Source organism: Rhopalosiphum maidis, chromosome 1 (genome assembly GCF_003676215.2).
Source record: "Rhopalosiphum maidis isolate BTI-1 chromosome 1, ASM367621v3, whole genome shotgun sequence".
Taxonomy (NCBI): domain Eukaryota; kingdom Metazoa; phylum Arthropoda; class Insecta; order Hemiptera; family Aphididae; genus Rhopalosiphum; species Rhopalosiphum maidis.
Window position 1 is genome coordinate 46940978 of NC_040877.1, and position 22438 is coordinate 46963415.

At 31.8% G+C, this 22438-nt stretch overlaps 1 protein-coding gene across 1 annotated transcript in view; it reads right to left on the reverse strand.

Moving 5' to 3' along the window:
• LOC113549698 (mitochondrial distribution and morphology protein 34-like) overlaps positions 1–21994 on the reverse strand; it is a 71169-nt gene extending 49175 nt beyond the window's left edge. The window contains exons 1-2 of the mRNA XM_026951113.1: positions 21521–21994; positions 4924–4993 (exon numbers count right to left, since the gene is read on the reverse strand). Of these exons, the coding sequence (XP_026806914.1) occupies positions 4924–4971 (48 nt within the window). The 5' untranslated portion in view covers positions 4972–4993; positions 21521–21994. The remainder of the gene's footprint in view (positions 1–4923; positions 4994–21520) is intronic.
• Between the last annotated feature and the right edge of the window lie 444 nt (positions 21995–22438).

Genomic DNA, 22438 nt, shown 5'->3' on the forward strand with positions numbered 1-22438 from the left:
CCCAACGACGACGACTGCCAGTACATATAAGTGTATATATATATATAAGTATACGTGTACACCGGGTCGCGTTATTAGTGGCCGGACATGTTCGTTATAGTAATACCACGCGTCTAATATAACCGACTCAAACAGACGGAAATATGTCGACACGCTTAAACTATGTATATTATATTATTATATAGTAAGTACGAAGAATACGTGTCGCCCTTACTACCTTATTATATAATATATTATTCGAAATTCGGTTTTCTTTTCCGTGATTAATTAGTTGCCTAGGGAGGGTTTGAAACGTATATGTATATTATATGTGTCACGCGTGTGAATGATGTCTTAATTAACAGGTCGCGTCTCGCGCCGCTCTTGTCACGTGTAGGGCGCAAAACATGGACGGTTAGGTCTGCGCCCCTGTAGTCAGTCAAAAAAATAAATAACGTTTCGTGTGTGCACAGGTATAACTTGCATTGTGCCCCGCGCGTGTATAATTTGTATATACAATATGTATTACAATACATAGGTGTACTATATATCTGCTACGAGTGTTATTATAATTATTTGTACTACAAAATGGAACACCGCCGACCATTAAATTATCCCGTGGAGACTTGAACGCTCCCCTGCGCGCATCTTGAGCATCACGGCGGCGTATGGGTTGTACATACTATACAACGAAAAATATAAATTCACGTTAATGGGTATTTACATATAAAGGAATTTTTCCAATTAAATCGTTCGAAATTTGAATATTGATAAACGACATATATGTATGTATTATGTAAGTATAGATACTGAAATAGATAAATATTTATCGTTTTTATATTTTATAATATTATAAAGTATAGAATTACTACTGCCAATGTGGCTATGTCCATCATATCGACTGCGCAGTTTTATAGTTTCCTAAATACTCACCAATGCTGGTTCTATTATATTTATACGTGTCAAAATAACGAGACGAAATAACAACACCGAATAATACAAACAAAAATCGGGTCTAAGAAGCACACACCACGGCATAGTGCACGCGTCTGAGACATCGCTTACGTATCACAATAATAATAATAATATTAAAGTAATCCGTCTTGTATATAAATTATACGAGAACGCGCAGCTCATTGGCTCGTTGGCCTCGCGCGTAAGATTGTGTGATGCGCGCCACAAGTATATATTTATACCTATACGTTATAGTTGTATTACTGTAGTACACACGCGTTATAATAAACGAAGAACTGTTGCCATGCCTATAATAATAATACTAAAATACTACATAATATATACTATGTATGGTATAATATTTGTTGTGTATACCGCGTATGTATCTACACACGATTTACCTGCAGGTCATAACGGCAGGAAATTTTGTAATGTCGGACAAAAGAAATAACACACATAGGTACATACACTCGATTGAGACCCTCGTCGGTATTATTATTATTATTATTATTATTATTATTATTATTACTACGTTGTATATTATGTGCTCGAGCATTGCCTCCGCCGCCGCGGTTGTTTGATATCGATTGGGATAAAACGTCGGATTGCTATAATTCCCCCGAGTGATGAGCGACCCCGTCGTCATCGTGGCGTCGCGTCCCCACTCGAGTGATGTGCATGTTAAACATACAACGCACTCGAAAATCGCAATTTTGAGTTATTGTGCCCAGCCAAAACGTTTAACGTTATAACAGCAAGCCGTATATGTATGTAGTGATCCGTTTAACTAGCTACAATTAAAAAATATTCTTTTTTATTAGTATTTATACATAATACTATATATTTTCATTAATATGTCAGTGTTATTTTTTAGATTTTTAGACAAACTATATTTTAAATTTTATGACCGGAAATATAGTACTTAAAAAAATAATAATAATAAATAAGTAGTAAGTACCCATTAATATCGAACAGATTTTAAATAAATAGTTGCATTTATTAATAATAGTACTTTGGTACATACTAAGTTTATAATCGAGCTAAATAAAAGACAGCTACTCCACTAAAAATGTTGCAGTTATATAATAAGGACCACTCATCTAAACGTTAAAAAATATTTTTACTTCTGATCATTTAATTTAAAAATATAGGTTGTCTTGAAAAAATATTTTTATAAAAAACTAAGATAGTATATTATAGTGTTATAAATATTTCAAAAATTCTAATATAAAATCATTGTTTTCAAAAATACTAAATTTGACTTGAAAAATCAATGTAGCTATAGTTAAATGGATCAATCTGTTTATGTATGAATATAATTTAATATATTATATAGGTATACTATTATATATATATACGCGCTATACTGTGGTTGAGTTTAAGCAAAGGGAGTACATACACACGCGTCGGAACCCAAGGCGAATTTTGTTACAAACGCAAACCCACTGCAGGTTTTTGTTCATAAAGTGGTCTCATATAAAAAAATATGTGTTAGGTATACATCAATATCCGCTGAAAGAAACTTGATCACCTATTACATTGGAATTTTAGAAGATATTTAAAACCATTTCGCTCTTTTTTTTAAATAGCATCAAAAATATACGTAATTTAATATAATATTACTAATATATGTAATAAATATATTATATTATTATATGTCGATCGATTTTTGGATTAAAAGCTACTACTTTAAACAGTATATTCAATGACGATATCGAATTATAAGTTAAACTAAATATGTACATGCAAATTTAAAATTGTCAAAGACAATTTGATTGATATAATATTATGTATACAATGTCTTATTAATTATTATAATGAGAAAAATTATACAACCGTCTTAAATTTCTTTATGCACATTTAACCGACGTCTGCATAATATAATAATATAACGAAAAACAAACTCTCCATAGACTATCCTATTCTTCAACTATACAATAACAATGTCATTATTATAATGATTAAGGCTTTTTTTATTAGAAGTTTTTTCGTGCCAATCATCTTAGTGACACTTATCATTGTATAGTTGGCCATCATATATGAGAAACCAAGTATATGAATTACAATAGACTTTTTTTTGTTATCATGAACGTTAACAATATATTATATATATATGGTTAAAATATTAAAACCTAAGGATATCAATTTGAAAAAACCAAATATTATATTTTAAACTATGAATTAACTCTTCGAACCGGGGTCATGTCCCCTATGGTTCGGGTTCTTGCAACAGACATCGAGTGAGTTAATTCGAAAAGTTAGAATCAAGGTTTTACTACAACAAAATAAGTACAATATGCGAAATATTAAGAATCACTTCCGTTAGGTTGCAGTTGATAAATAGAATCTACATCAATAGAATGTATTGTTATTACTTATTTATATATTATTAAAATTATTAATATATATATTAGAAACATCCCTTGCTGGAAAACATAAATTGTTCGATAGTATTTATATATGAAAAAAAAAACAGTATAAATTAATAAAATATAGATCTACGAGAAATAGAAATAGAAATAATTACAAAAACAATATATCAACGATTATTCTGAAAAGATTTCTGGACATGCAGCTATATTTTTTGATGGGTGGATAGATGGGTGAGTTACTGACTATACTAACTTAATTTAACTATTCTAAGTGAACTTGTATTGTTAAGAGATTAACCATGACAATTGATAGTATTTACAAACTGTTGTCTCAAAATAATCCCCCCACCATGTATCACTATAATATAGTCCATAGTATTAAATAACAATGCGCGTGTAAGGATATAGATATTTGATTAATCCCTATTTTGAGCGATTGTAGTGTCATACTACTACTGCAGGTTAAACTCACTCAATAGAACGAAGATATTATTACATGATTAATGATTCTCCAGTAACAGGTAAGCACATGATATAAACTCCAGTGACGACTATTAAAATAACCATGATGTTGTCGATGTAGATGCTGCAGAAGAAGGTAAATTTGTCCGGATTTATAATCCAACTACCTGAACCCAGACGACTGCAGCAGAGTGCCAGTAATAATTTTTATTTACCAGGTAGATATTGCATGCGCGACGGTGCACATAAGAATAATATGCATAGCATTTAATAACTATTAAATAAGTATTATTATGAAATTATACTCTCGCATTATTATGTAACGGAAAAAATGCTGTTTTTAGTATATATTTATATTATATTGTTTTCACCTGGTGTAGATACGCTCGCATAACTTCATTATATATCACGCAACTAAACATAATAATATTATAATATTATGTGCATTGTACCTTCACGTTGGGGTTTGGGGAGCGTGCATATGGATATATCAAAAAGTACAACCACGCCCCTATTAGTGTCGTATTTAACCTACTAAATATTGGCACTGGCCCAGCTGTTTAATTTAAATCGGCTGTCAAAAAATAATTTCTAATTAAAACATTGAATGATGTCTTGCACAGGGCAAACGTTTGAAATTGCTCCCGACGTTTCTCCCGCGTGTATTTGTTCAGCTTCCATCAAGATCCAAGGACGTTTACCTACTAATAATGTCATTGGAAACCGCCAATAGACAGCTCATTTAATATTCATCACGAATGACCATTATGGACACAGTGCGGATTTGTATTTGTCTTAACGTCTATTCCTAGAATTTAAAACGGGCGGCATACTGAGTACAAACATACTTTAATTGCGACGTCCTTTCTGCAGCTCAGTTTAATATTATATTATACATCTCTTCGTTCTTACTATATACGTGTTTTATAGATGACAACAAACATTTTTAGTGATAATTATTGATGACTAATGTTTAATGCATTTATGAATCAAGTTAATTAAAATGATTTGTCATATAAAAAATAAAGCCTCAGTACTTCGATAGCAAAAGTTTTTGAAATAATTCTGTATAAAGTAACGCGCGAATATTTATATTGTAAACTTATATCATATTATTGTAACATAATCAAAATATTTAAATATATAGTCGACTTACCTCGGTTACATAATTTTCATCGGCTAAAACATTTGTTGGCAGAAGCATCAGACGATTTCGATCCCAGAGCCTGAAAAACAAAAAAAAAGGAATCGTGAGTATGAGAAAAAACAAAAAACAATAGCGTACAGACGTACAGTATGCCGGAAAAGTATAATGTCTGTACTCATATAAAAAAAACGTCATTGTATACTGTGTGTATAATAATTAATAAATATTGCCTAATCTACGACACCGTGGTGACGAGATGACCCGAGTCCCGAGATGTACATTGTGCAATGTTTGTTTTAGTAAATAGGTGATAAACTGATTAACTAATTTACTCATAAGTACTATAGTACCTATGTGTAATGTAGTCGGAGCGTATTTTAAATAGATAGATACTTAAAAATAATAACAAAATTAAAATTTTGTTGATATTTGGAATATTAATAAGTTTACATCAAATCCATAAAGGTTATATAATTCAATACAAATGCTTAAAATGTCAAACACAACTAATATTCCATAAACAAATATTTTTTTAAAATTATTTTGACCAAGCAATCATTATTCAATTGTTGGGTGTATCATATCCTATCATGATATTATCATTAATAGTATTATTAATACATATATTATTAATTATATAGGTATATGTGCCATTGGGACAGAAACTCTGAAACCAAAAAAGTAGGCCAAGGTGAAGATAATATTTCTCCCCCCCCCTTGTAAATATGCCTCTAAACTGTATGTTTGTATGTTTTCATGTTTACATAATATTATTAAGAGTATTTATGACGTATCGAACCCTTTTTGCCGGGCCCGTGCGAGAACTAAAAAGACGAGCGCGCACATATTATAATATACGTAGCCATGTACAAAGAAAATAAATTTACGCGGCAATCAAGATATCAACCGGTCCGAAGGTTGTTGTAACACAACAATAATAACAAGAACACACGCACGTATATTATATGTGTGTGTATGTACTGTGTAATGAATTGGAACCCCGCGGATAAGAAAATGAGATATTTTTCTCTTCGCGTAGTACATCGGTTTCACTCGTGACAACCGCGAGCGCGCGCGCCTATTTTATTTACGTCGCACGCGTGCCACCGTGTTAATCCGTCTCGGGCTAATCGCAGCATTTTCTTCGATTTCACCGATACCGTCTAAAAATCTCGTCGTAAGACAATATTGTGTGAATGTATATAATATATGTAGGCGTAAATAACTACCTATAACAATTACATTATTACAGTAATTGATTGCTACATATATATTTATGTACAATATAACAATATACATATATATATATATATATATATAAATCTACTACTACTACTGTCAACTATTACTACTACTATTGTGTTCCCTGTCGAGTCTTTGTATTTGTTTTCCTCGATTATTTTTAAAAGTATAATAGGAATATTTTAGGGACCGAATGTGCTATGAGCTTTTCAATTTCGACATTATTATCATACTATATTAGACTGTGTATAGTCTTCTTGTCCTATAATATAGTAATACAGTCAGATATCACAATATAAATATTTGTCGATCTTAAAAGTTACCTAAATATCGTACATTGGATCATAGGAAATTATTCTAATTGTACATTAAATAATAATATGCATTGTATATTATACAGTATTCCGTGTGATAAAATATACTGCGAAACATTGCTACATGTGCTTGTTCTTCTTGGAAAAATAAAGCTTTTCCACTAACGCAAGTCGCTTCTAGTCGTTTCCTATATAATATAGCGGCGTAATCAAAATAATCGGCTCGTAGCCTATACTGCTTACTAACCATAGACACATTCTGGCAGCTCTATGAAAACCGCGAAGAAGTCTCGGATATTTCGGCCGACGCGGTGCAATTACCACAGCTGCGAGACACGTCGACAACAGAACGCATGCGACCGTAATACGGCGGGTAATGAATCGCATAATACACGAAGTCTAATGCTCTCTCCCTTCACATTCTCTATCCCGATTTATATACAAGAAAATACTGGGAAATCCGAGCAAATTCACATAAATCACACAGCTAGATCCGTTCGCTCGCGTCTCACTATATATATATATATATATACATATATTTTATGTATTATTTACAGCGAGCAGGAAACGGAAATAAAAAGAAAACGGTCGCGTGCGACGTCTACTCGACATGAACAATATGCGTAGGTAACGGATAAAATATCTCTTTCCATTTATGTTGTATGTATATGTATATTATATGTGGTATAATATATAGTGCAACACGCCAACACCGTACACAACTGACGTCTAACTCCCTTAGATAGGGTGGACCCGAGGACGCGTGGTTTGGGAAGGGATGCAAGTGCCAAGTGGATGAGTGACGTATCACCTTCTTGAAAAATGAATACAAAAACTATTTCAGTAGTCGATTATTTTATATCTCAGTGATATAATATCACTTATTATTTCATAATAATATGAAAGAATATTATATCAACTCTGAAGACATTTTTATCAGCCAAAATCAAACAAATTAAAAATAGTAACTTTATTATGATTCAAAAAGTTATAATATGGACCAATTTTGATATATTTCTGAAAACATCAAACCTTCAATATCTATAATAAAATAATATGAAATCGCGATTACTGACATCTTATTATTACAATGATTGTAATAATAAGGTGTCAGTGTGTATCTTTGTAATACAATTTGCCAGTCAGTACATGGACGAGATTGGAGCAGTGCGTTGAAGAAAATTGGAAGATTTTCTATCGATTTCCATTCCGCTCGCAATTATATTTACGCGTTATTTTAAGTACTGTAATAAACTGCTTACACTCCTATAATATGGTCGTTAAACCTTATACGTACTCTTTTAATTCGATTTTACTGCATCGAGTATACAAATACGCTAAATCATTAAATTAAATATTAATATTTTGATTGAGTACTAAGAACGTAATAAATAATTGTTTAAAGTCACGACGACAATGTGCGTCTATTCTTTTACCAAAGTACTCAATTACTGCGTTTTCGTTTTAATATCGACTACGAAATAATAAATATAAAGTCGTAATGGTATATTATTATTATTTATTATTATATATCAACCATTATTTAGGTATTTGTTAAGACAATAGACAATATTATTGAAGACGACACGAATTGTCTATATACATTTCTGGCACTCTTTTCAGACGCATTAAATCAGGTTTAATATATTCTATACATAGATAATATTATTAAAGAGATAGGTGTAATAATATTAAGTTATTAAAAGTGTATATCGTCGACAACGTCCTTAATCCTTATTATATGATAATATAATGTGCAGTAGCCAAACTAGAAATATAATACTTATATTACGACACTCCTGGTACCTATTTATACGATATATAATAACATCTGTACACTTCATATACTATACACCTACATATTATGTATATAGTAACGACGATTTCCCGCTCGTCCGTATATTCCCGCGGCGGTCATAAAGGGTGTTTCAAATTTCGTGAGACAAAAACTGTGAGGATTATTATACACGTCAACGTCCACCATGTCGCCAGACTGAAGACCTGCTGCAACACTTCGTATTACAGCATTATGCACGCAGTCATTCCATATCCACGGATTTAAATCAGAATATTTAATATTTCACATTTTTATAAAAGTGATTCTTATACAATACTTACTTTGGTGATCGAATTATATAAGACGTGGAAAATATAATAGGTATATAAAAATATTTGATATCGCACAGCTCCGACTATAAAGTTTATCTTTTACAAATTATGCGACAATCTGTAAGATTGTGAAATAGGTGCGATAGTTAAAGGAAATAATAAGTGAATCGAATATTTGCATGAGTCCACGTTATATGTTGGTATTATCATAAAAAACCCCTGAAGAAGTAAAATAAATTGGTTAAATATTATTTTAAACATACCTATATATATATATATATATATATATATACGTAATACGCTTAATACCAACCACGGATCTATACATCGTAAGATACGTGTAGTCCGTGCATGTATGAACGACAATCATAGTTATAAATTTAAGCAAACGTCGGTTTAAAATAAGCAACCACTATTTCACACTGACACAATAAATATTTTTTTTAATTTTAGTTATATACGCACGCCCCGAGGTCAAATAATGCAGAACTCTATACAGATTATTATAAATAATAAGGCCGATATAGAACGTAAAATAAATAGTTTCTGTTTAATTTTCGGATGAGTTTTTTATCTTTTCAATCTGAAACGATAAATCTTTCCTTAAATAATAACAAAACTTAATTTTATATGTTTTGATACTTAGTCCGACGTGACATTAATAATGCGAGAATAAAACTACTAAAACCATTAAAAAAACTTGCCTTCGTGGTTTCGTGTTATAATTTAACTTTTTAATGTAATTAATTTTATGTCAACGAAAAATCTTCATCATATTTCATAACGTCCTTATTATTACATTATGTACTCGATATGCATAGTTAGTGGCTTGATGTGAGTTATTTTTATAAGTAATTGTGCACGCGATCATTTTCTGCAGCTATTCATTATCTTATGCAACAATTAAATGAGTGGAGAAATGCCATTTTATACAAATCTTTTTGTGTGTCACAGCTTCACATATACCTCTGTACAACGAAGAACGACGAGAAAAAAAATATCCGTTTAGTGAGAAAATAAACTTTGGATAATAAGTTATGTCCGTTTTGTTAAGGTATAAAAAATAAAATAAAATAAACAACAATCGAAAAGTGTACTGGTCTTAACTTTTCATTGTCGTAGGTTCAAACGGTATATACTGCATATTATAACGACAGTGGCGATAGGTATATATAGTCATGAAGTCATTAGTGCGTCGTCGTCATCGTTTGCTCAAACTCATTTTCACAGCGTTCGAATATACCAACCTACTTACCTGCCTGTGAACCTATAATAATTCAACTGGGCAACGAGTTTTCCTGCTTACACGAGACACTTTAACAGTATTATTATTATTATTATTATTATTATCATTTTATATATATACCAAAGAAGAATCTTTTCTATATAGGTAGGTATACGCTCTCGCCCCCGTGCAGTGTGCGCGTATTAAAAAAATATTATATATTATTATATTTATACGCGTTTGTAACCGACTGCGATACCATCGCATATGTGTATGTGTGTGTGTGTGTGTGTGTTGGCAGGGTGCTATATATGCTGATGATGCTGCCGCCGTTGTACCGGGTTACAAGAGCCAATAATATTAGTAGATATAATATAAAACAAACCGGGAGAAAGATTTTAATCGTCTCCCGTGTTTTTCTCCGCACGTACCTACCAACGTATATTATATATTATTGTAATATACATAGAGACTTATACACACACGCACAATCGCCCTTTGTGTGACGTTCGAACGCGTATTATAAATATTAACGCTATACGCACTTGCGCAGCCGAGTCTTAAATCATGACGCCGCGCGCCGCCGCTGCCGAGTGTCATCACGCCAGTTTTGTTTTGTTTTGTTTTTTCTTATTTTTTTTTCACCCGACGGTAGCCTGTTCTCTACCAAACAAACGGCTTTCATCACAATGCCCCCACGGAACGACTTTTTTTTTACTCAACTTCCCCACGCGCATTTCTCTCTCTTTTTCCGCCGCCGCCGCGTTTTTTCCTCCACCTTCTAAATATGTATACCTATAATACAACAACGCAAAAAACTAATATTTCTATACCTATACCTACCGGCTACCGGTAACTTCAATAGTTAGTTTACCTATTATATAGGTGTATGACGATAATATTATAATAATAATATGTGACGGGATTGAAGCCGACCGGCACATTTCATTCGCGCTCGATTTACGATATTCTGTACGCCTACGTGTTAGCTGCACATGGCACATTGTATGTAAAAAAAAATAAAATATAATGCGTACGACAATAAAATAGAATAATATCACATATGAAATTTCACGCGTGGTTGTTGTTGTTATACATATTCGCAAAGAGGGTTTACGAGTTAGCGGGTTCAATCACCAGCAGTAATAATAATAAACCACGGAAATTGTATACCGGCCGTAGTTATCGTAAACAACTCGTGGATTTCCTAGCCTATGTAGACTCGAAACTATTACTTTTCAACGCCCTCACTACGTATATCAGTATGTTTATAACAGAATCTAAGTAAGACTATCGATATCGGTAATAATAAGCTACTGCGGAAGGAGCGACCGACGTACGGTTTGAGTCGTTGCAATATGTACTTGGAATATATTTTTTAATGATCTTCACCAAACTTTTTATTACAATTTAACCTTTTTTAACTTTTAGAATTATTTTAAACACACATAAAACCACCAAAAAATTCAAATAATAATATGTAAAATGTAACGATATTAAAAAATCGCTATCGTGATATATACATATTTTGTAAGAATTTCAACTTTATTTAAGATTTAAGTTAGAACAATTAACTCAAAATCTAAATAAATTCTAAATGAGATTCGTAGAGGCATAGAAAATTATCTTGATTTTTACACTGTACCTTTGGCTAATAAAGTGACTGCAGATGTGCATCCTACCTTAATTGAGCCGGCCGGCACATAACCCTTAAGAAACTGTCGGGGCGTTCGTAGGGCCAAAAAGGTGATGTGATGGAAGCTCGTTTAAGACTCGTTTCATCAAAATGTTACCGTACTCGAGTGTACTTAATATATTACTAGAGAGTATTTTGATCAAATTCTTGACCTGATTTCCGTTGAACTACACAACATTTATAATATAATACGTATAGGTATATTAACTGTTTAACTCATGAACGACGACAATGGTTATCGAAAGATTGATCATTGATGACCAATAAAATGTCGTGGTCATGCACTCGCCGCAAATATACCATAGTGGCATAGAATACATTTTGACCAAGCTTATTAAGTGTTTATAAAGTCTCACATTGGTATTTGAAAAGTGGTCACGAACAAAATCACGGGAATACAAAGGTTCAACTGTAGCATGTCTCATATCTTATACAGTATAGTGAGCCAGGTAAGGCCATGACTCTACCACTAGCCTACAATTAAAACATTTTAATTTGGTCATGTTTCATAATATAATATATATATATATATTATTACTTATAAAAAATTTATAATTATTTTTAGAGTAACTACTTATCTATAATATTACTGAGAAAATCTATGTATATAATATTTTAAATTTAAAGAAACTATAATCTAACTATATCAATCAAATAAATAGTCTGTTAATTATGTATTGTTGTCGCAACATTAAGAAGTCTAACAAAATATTCATATGGCATATACCAAGTGTAGTGTTTGAAGTCACAAAAACGTGAAACATTTAATTTATTTAATGCAATTTATATACAATTGATTATTATTTATTAATTAATAATAATTTAGTCCATAAGTTATAGCTTTAATCATTGATATTAATATACAACGTGTATCGTGGTCGACAATTCTCGAAAAATTCGTTTATTTATAACGAAACTTATTTTTTTCCTAGGAATGGCTTATCGTCGTTGACAATACAATGATGATACTATAATTTTTGTGACTAAATATAAGTTATAAATATATGTATATGTACAATAGTCTTATTAAAATACTGAAATAATTCAAAATTGTATATTTCAAACCAAGTGTAGTGTTGACATATTATTATTTACTTACTTTAGTTTCTTAAACCAAGACAAACATGTTTATATAATTTTCATGGAAAAAAATAAAAATCTTATGACCATCTCCAACTCGCTAACAAGTGCCACCTACTTCCTAAAGATTACAAGCCTTGTGGTGCGCCAAGACAGTGGCGTATTTAGGATTTCTTTAAGGGAGGATACATGACTAAAATTGTCGATGCAAAACGGCTCAAAATTATATCACCTACTGATAGAATGATAAATGGAAAAAAACACAACTATAACTATAAAAAAATAGTTTAAAAAAAGATGAGTCAAGATAGGATCTATGATATTATGATTTAAGACCGTATATTCATAATGTTCAAGTACAAATTCTTCAAAATAGAATATTATTTACCTATACAATAAGATATTATTCACTGGTAAAGTGGTAAAATGAATATTATATTATAAAAGCCGTGTTTGCTATAGTTAGGTAATAGGTACTACTGGTAATAGTAAGATCATAATTACTATGGAAAAATTCACATAAAATTGGGTCTAAAATTGATCAAAATCGGTTGTATTTTTTTTTAAATTTCCGAACGAGCACTGCTCACTTGCGAAATTTTCTAATAATTACCTCAGGTTATTGGTGTACCACCTGCAATATAATGTCAGATTCCGAATAATGTACTTAACTACATCTATATTCTATAATATATATATATATATAAATTAATTTTTAAATGTTAAGGAGTACCTGTGTCCTATGTCCTATTATGGACTATAGTATGCAGTATGTACAATATTTATACAAAATATAGCAAAAATAATTTGTTAGTTACTTGATATTATTTTATCGATCGGTTTTTACGACTTGTTTCGTTTCAATTTATTATTGTAATGATTTTTTAGTGTTTCGCGAGGGTGTATACTGTATAATATATATTATAATAAATTAAACGTAAAAGCTAATGCATTTTAACATTTTTTTTCTAACAAATCTCGATTTAAGTATTTTTTCAAACCTCGCTTTGTTCAAATGTTATTTTAAACCCACGCGGGATTAAATTAAAACAACAATGGTTCCGACTAGAACGAGCATGTTGTCGCTGAAGTTAAATTTAGCATTTGTAATTCAAATCAAAATCAGACGATTTTAAAACAACAACTTTTTAGTTTTATTCTTTCGATAATAGATTATTTTTTTAATTGTATTAATTATTGCATTTAAACAAACAATGATCTGCATTAACACGCACTCAGATTGACGAAGAATTCGTAATTTCGTATTTTCACATTGAAATTACAGTGGAAAAAATATTTTAACCTGGTACCTCTAGTCAATAATTATATAATATTGTATGTTTCTATTGTTTCTAATAACTGTTTAACTTTTCACTTATGAACACATTTCTATATGTGCTGTGTGAGACATATTCCAAGCAGAATTTCAAAAAACTCGGCTAAACGTATAAACAGAAAAAAATAATTATTGTTTGGTTATATAAATATATTATGCTTACAATAATATTATAATAATATTATACAAACAGTTTTCGTTATAGCTTATAGGAACTAGGAAGATTTAAATTCAATTTTAGGGTACGTAACTGTTAACCGGTTTAACTATCTAACGTAACTAGGGAACCCAATGTACACAACTGCACGCGATATACCTACCTACATTTATTAATATTATATTAAGATTTCAAACCATAATTTACGTGTGAAAAGTACCAAGCGGTCTGCATTGGAAAACGATACTACACGTGTAAAATTAACCACTCGTTTGGTGTGCATGTATGTATATTATACGTCATACAATAAAGTATTAAAGTGTAAGTGTATAATATAATATACACATCACATATACGCACATGATGACGTTAAGTTATAAAGAGAAATCGCTCTCGCATCTGACGCGTGTTGATTAATATTTAACATTCATCGTGATGTTACAAAATATAATATATAGGTACATTTTGATTTAATTCCCATTTCGTTCGCACAGTAAATGACCAATAAAAATAATAATTTATGTATACTTAACCCGTACGGATTTAATGAAAAGCGTAATAAATCTCAGCATCCAAATATATATTATTGCGATTATTTATTACAGTAAACTCGGGATGTAGAACGAATAAAACAGATTATTTGCCGATAAAATACACGTTATGCAAATATTATTTTTATCAGTGCAAACATTCATGACGTGTGCATCACAATATTTCTAAACATGTCTATTGTGAATATTGGTCATTCGACTGTATAACTATGTCGTACCAAACAAACTACGCATCTACACGGTATGGATTTCATTCATAGTATATGTAAATCACGGGAAATTCAATCACCGACCTTTCTCATTAGCTTAGCTTTCAATGGAAAAAAAAAAATAATTTAATTTCAGTATCGTGTTTTTAGCAACGCTGTGGCATCCAATTGATAAAAAAAAATCATCTTAATAACCTCGTATTTAATTTCAACATGTAAGTAGGTAGGTATATATAAGGCTTCAAATGTCGAATAAATTGTTAATAATAGAGAAATAATAATGAGACGACTAAAATATGATATATTGTAACCAATATCGCATTCAAAATGTTTTATTTATATCATTATAGTATCATGAATGTAAAATATTATGTCGATAATCATAATTATAGTACCTATGCCTTATATTAAAAGATACCAAGTATTTATTTTTTAAACTTCACAGTTGAAATAATTTCTTAGTTGACTATCATAAAAAATAATAATTTATAAATATAACGAACGTAAAACAATTTTTGACTTTTGACGGATATTATATTGTGATAAAAATCAAAAATTATATACAATATTGTTTTTTAAATGTATATGTATACTATATATACACAATAATTACAATACTACAAAGTTTTATACATTTAATATTACAGAAATGACGGGCATTACCCAAGAACCGTTATAATATAACGTGAACACTGAACTGGAATGGTGCAATTTAAAATATCTGCAATGTATATATACATTAGTAATATGAAGCCAACACACATTCTATGTACCACTCTATTATTATAAGAACTATTGAAAAAAATATGATTTATGTTATCGCTAATTCGAAATTGCAATTATTTTATCATACAATAAATATGTTGAACAAAAATAATCAAAACTTTGTCGTTTTACGTTTGATAATATAAAAACCATTATTGCTAATCCGTCAGATAAACTACATGATATTTAAAAATTACATTTACCATTTAAATATATTATATTATTATATTATTATTGTACAAAAAAACAATTGACTTTGTAAATACTTAAAATATTCGTTAGCATTACCAATAGGGGTTTATAAATAGAAAAATGTGTATAGAATATAATACAATAATTCACATTTTCGACAGCCAAAAACTATCCGCCCTGTTGAACACGTGCAGTTTTTGTAAATTACTGTTCCAATAATTTTCTTTTTTTTTGTTATTAAAATAATATATAGGTATATACATATATATTCAAAAGAATTTATAGTACATGTGTTAACCATGAAAACCACCCCAATGAAATGTCGACAATTGATCAGAAACATCATTGTTAGATTAATGAGAGGCTATGTTATACATTATATATATATATACGTACCTACGAACGTTTTTTTATATATATAATAGTTACAATTCTACTACAATAAAAAAAAAGATTTTCCCTTCAACAGTTCAAACGCTTTACCTATACATACGTCGTACACGACCAGCCCACTGCGGCGATTACCATTGTAAAGCGTTTAACCGACAATCGTTTCGTTTCATTTTTTTTCTGGTAGGCACCTACTACGCGTTTTTGTTCGATTCACGCAGAAAAATGATTTTTCGAATTCGAGCTCGACGTTCTTACATTACAATAACGTACCCGGCCACCGCATGGGTCGGACACATGGCAAATTACGAAATATCCGATTCACGTTATTATTCCACACAAAATCTCTGTGTGTAAGCGACATGTTCGCCGACTGTGCAACATTTATGACTACTGCGTGTCTGCGTCCATATTATAATATACACCGTATATAACACAATAATGGTTGGTATACGGTCACGTATATAATTCTGACGTTTTAAAAGTAAGTATATTGAAAACCGCCCGTCGCGATGATAATGTCGTCAAAACGATTCGATTTTTACCACAATTTGTTTTAATATTGGTGCGAACTATCCGTTAAGTTTATCGCCGTTATGCACATGTCGCATTGTCGCCAATATATTTTTCGAAAACTAAAAATGCGAATAATGTGTCGTTATTCAAGCCATACGCCTAAACATAAGATATTTTATACAACTTAGTGTTAAATATTTAGTATTACATTTATTTATCAATTTTTTATTTCTGTTTTTGATATTTTGTGTTGTAAAATGGTGTATATATAATTACAAGAAGGATGTGAACGATTTGGAGGCAAACAATTTTACATTAAAACCTATTTAAGCTCAAGCTGTTTTTTTAGAACTTATTCACGTCTATATGATTGAAGTAAAAATTGTATTTCGTATACGTTGCTTTATTGGCGTATTGTTATTAGTTACCAGACATATAGTAGGCATCTCTCTAAAATCGCCGTATTACAACCAATACAAAATATTTTGTATGTGAGTGTGTGTATAAATATAAGAGTATACGTATACCTATTATAATTTATAATATAAAGTATTTATCTACGTGCTAAAACCAGATTTATTCGGCTCCTTTATTGGTTTTTAATGTCCTGACGTGGTAAATGACAAAAACAGGATTTCTAGACGAGTACCGAGGTATAAAATATAATGTAAGACGATTATATTGGAGCTTAACTCACCAAACACGCACCGAAATGACGAAATGAAGTCGTGAAAATGTTTAAGAATATATTAGCACTTTTTTTACAATACCATTATTATAATGTAAATATAATGTACATACACATATAAATAGTGTGCGCAAAAAATATTTATGCTTAAATATATTACCAGGATCATCGAATAAAGTATGACCAAGATTTATATACTATTATGTTTGCTAATGAAGTAGGTACCTACTGAAATATATATAAAATTAATTTAAATTCAGAAGTGAAGTCGTAACGAACACTATAGGTCCCTTAATATAGAAGACGGTGTTTGACACCTCACAACCACAACACGTCAAGAAACTTTCCAAGCTTAATAAGGGAATGCGCAAATTATAAATTTAATTATACTCGTGTCAATCCAAATGAAAACACGTGAATGACGGAACTAAGAACAATGTTCGTACAATATGCGATTAATAAAATTCAGTGGAAAAGAATTAAGATTCCAAAAAATGACAAACGTATATAAAATTCTCTTCATGATGAAAATATCGAGGAGAATTTAAGCTGTTAAGTATAAAAAGAAATGCAATAAACATTTGAATATCTCGACAGCAGTAATGCTAATAACTGTATATTTCTATGTATATTTTTTTTGTAGCTCACCATAAAGTACAAAGTTACACAATTTATTGGAACAATACTTTTTCTTATTAATAATAATAGTAATTTATTAAATTATGTATTTACAAATTACAATCAATAAAACATTTTAAATATTTCATACATTGCAGTGATAAACAATGAAACAATATTTGTAATCCACAGACGAATCGCTTGGGTATTTAAAAGCAAACGCTTCAAAAAACCATTTAATGTAAGCGAGTTAACTTATAGGTTATAAAATATAAAATGAAGAGTTTACCAGTATACCACTTAATTATAGTTTTCTCGATGTATATGTAATATGGACTGTAACAAGTAGGCAGGTATCGAACAATTGAGGGGTTGCGAACTACCGGGTCTGAGTAAACTGGTTTTTTTTTTTTATATAAATAATGGCTTTATTGTTTTAATGACTTTATTTAAAACCAAACCGGAATGGCGGCGGCGGCACCATACATTTATACTTATAGGTACCTACATTACTAACGAGTTATGGAGGGAAAGAAATATGATAATATTGTTCATGTTTTTTTAAAACATTACAAACTCACGTGTTCAAGTACTTAACATATTTGCAAATTAGCAAGCGCTTATTGTGATTATTATTATTTTCATTCGGTGGCTCCCACCATAGAGAACGAAAGAAACTTGGAGTTTACCGCCGTGCTTGCAGACCATATAATTATATCAGCCGTTAAACCAAAACGACACAATTATTATAATTACAATATAAACAATACGTTTAACCGAACCAAGAATAGATATAGCCTATTAAATACTATTAGTGATGTATGAGTATATACAAGCCTACACAATCGTAACTATGTATGTATACAAATTTGAATTTTTAATAAATTCATAGACAACCCGCTGTCAAATAATAATATCTATTTATGAACGATTTCAACAACTCCTTGTCCTAATCAAAATTATTCAAACTCTTTAAATGACCTGTACACACTGTAATATCATTTAAACTGACAATTAATAATTTGACATTTAACACGCGATGAGACAATATGTCCATCATATTACACATCCCATAATGTGGATATATTTTAAACGAGGGAAAGTACATACATAATATTATATTTATTATGTTATTACTTATGTTCCACTGAATTACGATTAAGTAAAATGTACGCAGTCATTCCCATAACTTTTATCTTTATTATTTTAAACTCCTTTTTTGGACACCAGAATTCTACTTTCGATATCGGCTAGTATATAGCAATAACTATTAACTAGTATATCCGCGATTCAGCGTTGTTTCAGTATTGTCTCACAGCGGATGCATCGTCGAGAGAGAGTGTTAAAATATTTTCGTATTCACAGACAATTAAGATAATATGTATAAGGAAAAGGTGACATAGCACATTACATCGATATAACTCATCAACTATACTTTAACGCATGCATATAAATTCTACACATAGCTAAGGTTTAATAAATATTTTTTGAATGATATCGATTGTTCTTTACGTTATTTTAATAAAACTTTAAGATTATAAATGTATATATATATATGTATTTTAACTATAATATAGTTAATAAATTATATTGTATAGTAAGCAGTGGGGTGGAAAGTATATTTCAAACCCTAAGCAAAGTATTTAAACAATTACCCACCCGCTATCCCTTTTCAACATAATAAATAATTCAAAACTGTAACTGGACATAAGTCATCAACAATTTACTATAAAAAAAAAAATACTATGGTAATTAATTATACTTTCATCCGCAATAGTTTTAATTTTTAAATTCAAGATAAATTACTTGGGCTAAGCAATTGCATTGTAAGCAAACGTCGTTAACCACACTATTGATAGTGAGTGGGTATATCTATTATATACCTTTAGGTAAGCGTTGGACAAATTTGCATTCTTAAAATTTCTTTTCAACTCAGAATGTCGTATGAACTATGAAGATATTAATATTCTATTGTTCGTTTGCGATCAAAATTTTGAACCATTAAAATAACTTTCATAAGCCATATCAAGGGGTTAAACACAACATTCAAATTTCAAATTATTTTAGGATTATAATAATTTCGTGTATATATGAGCATAAACCTATAATTATTAAAATTATTCAAAATAAAGCTAATTATTTTATAAAATAAAAATGAACCAGTAAAGGTAGATATGATATAATTTTAGGTACAATTGTAGATGCAATTGCTAAAACTGTCACGAATTCAATCAAAGGCTTATTATTTTAAGTAGATACAACCATTTTCCGATATAACGATGATGGTACCTAAGATATTTAATTACGTTAAAACGAAAGTTAAACAGTTACTGCCAACAGAATTTAAAAATATATAAGGAGATGAAATTAGCGTAAAATTATAAGACATTGTCTATAGTCTATACATCTACGTTGGTAATATTAGTCATAATTAAAAAAAAAAACTTCATCAAACTGTAAATTAAACACGGATCACTAGATACGTCATCGTGCCAAGCATTAAAAATAAATAAATAAAACTAGATTTCAAAACGAATATATTATACATTGACATTATAATATCACTAGTTGGTCGGAAAATAATGATGTATTAAAAAAAGACAGCATGAACTCACGAGTTATATGACATTTGGAAACGTCGGCGTGGTTTGAAATATCACATACATGCGCGTCCGATAAAACGGCGGGGAAAATGTCAAATTACTTAACGAAATAGTTTACTATTGTCTATTATGGTATAATGGACAAATGTGCAAGGGAAAAAAAATCAAAGAGTCATGATATACTGCTAGCGGGAATCTAAGTGTTGATTATGCTTGAGGGTATAATAATATTATATCAAATACGGAAGCTGTGGCGTGATAATCCATTACTTAGGTATAGACACGATCGAACACGCGGTAAACACAAAATCGAATTCGACCGGTGATCACCTAAGTGAGCGATAGTTTTCAGCAGTACAATCCCTTGCACGCGTCCTCTGCAGTAGTGCAGCGGTAAATTTTACCGCAAAGATACCGCGCCAATTTTTATAATTTATTCTGGATCAAGCCTCCGGGTCTTAGAAACGTTTTGATCACAAATACAGATCTTGGGAGTTGATGAACCCAGATCGATATTACAGATGAACTGTCCCGATTATTGTATGCGTATTTTGGATTACAGAGAATTTTATAGTGCCTACCCAAAGAAAAATCAATCTTTTCGATTGATTTTTAAAAAAAAAAAAAAAATTGCAAGAATCATACTGTTGTGGACGTTTGAGAGAAGGGAGGGCGCTTAAAAATTTTGTCTCAATCAGACTCGGGTAAATTGCAGTATATTAAGTATGATATACTACCTACACGGGTACTATATAGGTATAATAGAATAGATAATCGGCACTTTTACGAGTCGAGTATTATTACGACGTGTTGTAATCCCGCCATCGCCGTCGCGAAGTTATAGTCACGATTCTTGGAGCATATTATTACATTATGTTAAATACGTGTATTTCGAGTATAACCGAACGGTATTACCTTAGAATGAGTATCCCGGCGGGATCGTTCTGGGCCTCCTGGTACGTCCGACGGTGGTGGTTACGACTGCGCTACCGAGCTGGTTCTGTTGACGGTTCACAAACATTTACACGAGCGCACACGCGGCGGCAATGGATTTATAGCGATTATGGGAGGTAGTCTTGATAATACGGTAAGTATATTATTATTTCGTTTGGAGAGCCTAAAAGGGACCACCTCTATCCGGACGACATCGCCGAAACGATCGTGGTAGCGGCGTACGGCATTATCGATTGGGGTGTATGTGATAGGGGAGGGCGGTCGCGCGAAGAAATAAAAGCTACAACAAAACACGGCGACAACGACGACGAGTACAGCACCGGTGCGTGATGACAGTCGACCGCGAGCAAACGACGTTCGGTGCGGTTGACGGCGTACTGAGTACTGACTGCGAAGTGCGACTGCGGCGACGGCGGCACCGGGTGCGGTGCGAGTGAGAGAGAGCGAGTGCGCGGCGGCGGTCATGCATCTATATATTATAAGCGGCGGCGGCGGCGGCGGCGGTCGGCGGGACGAACGTGCACGATGACTGCGCGCGCGGAGGACCACTCCATACGGATGTATCGGCGGCCGCCCGGGATTAAACCGGTTTCTTCGCGGTGGTCACACGGACTGGTGCGCGGGCTACCTCCCAAGCCGCGGCGTGTTGTAAAGGCGCCTGCGAGACACAACCGCCGCCGCGGTCTCTCGACTCGGCCGACACACACACACACACACTAACACTGCGCACTACAAGCGCGCGCACACACACACAAGCCGAGCGTGCACGATGCGCACAAGTTCGCATCTTCATCTGGCGGCAACGATGACCGTCGTCGACACTTTACATAATAATGTGATGCGCGTCGTCCGCACTCACGCACGGTGGCGACAGCGCAG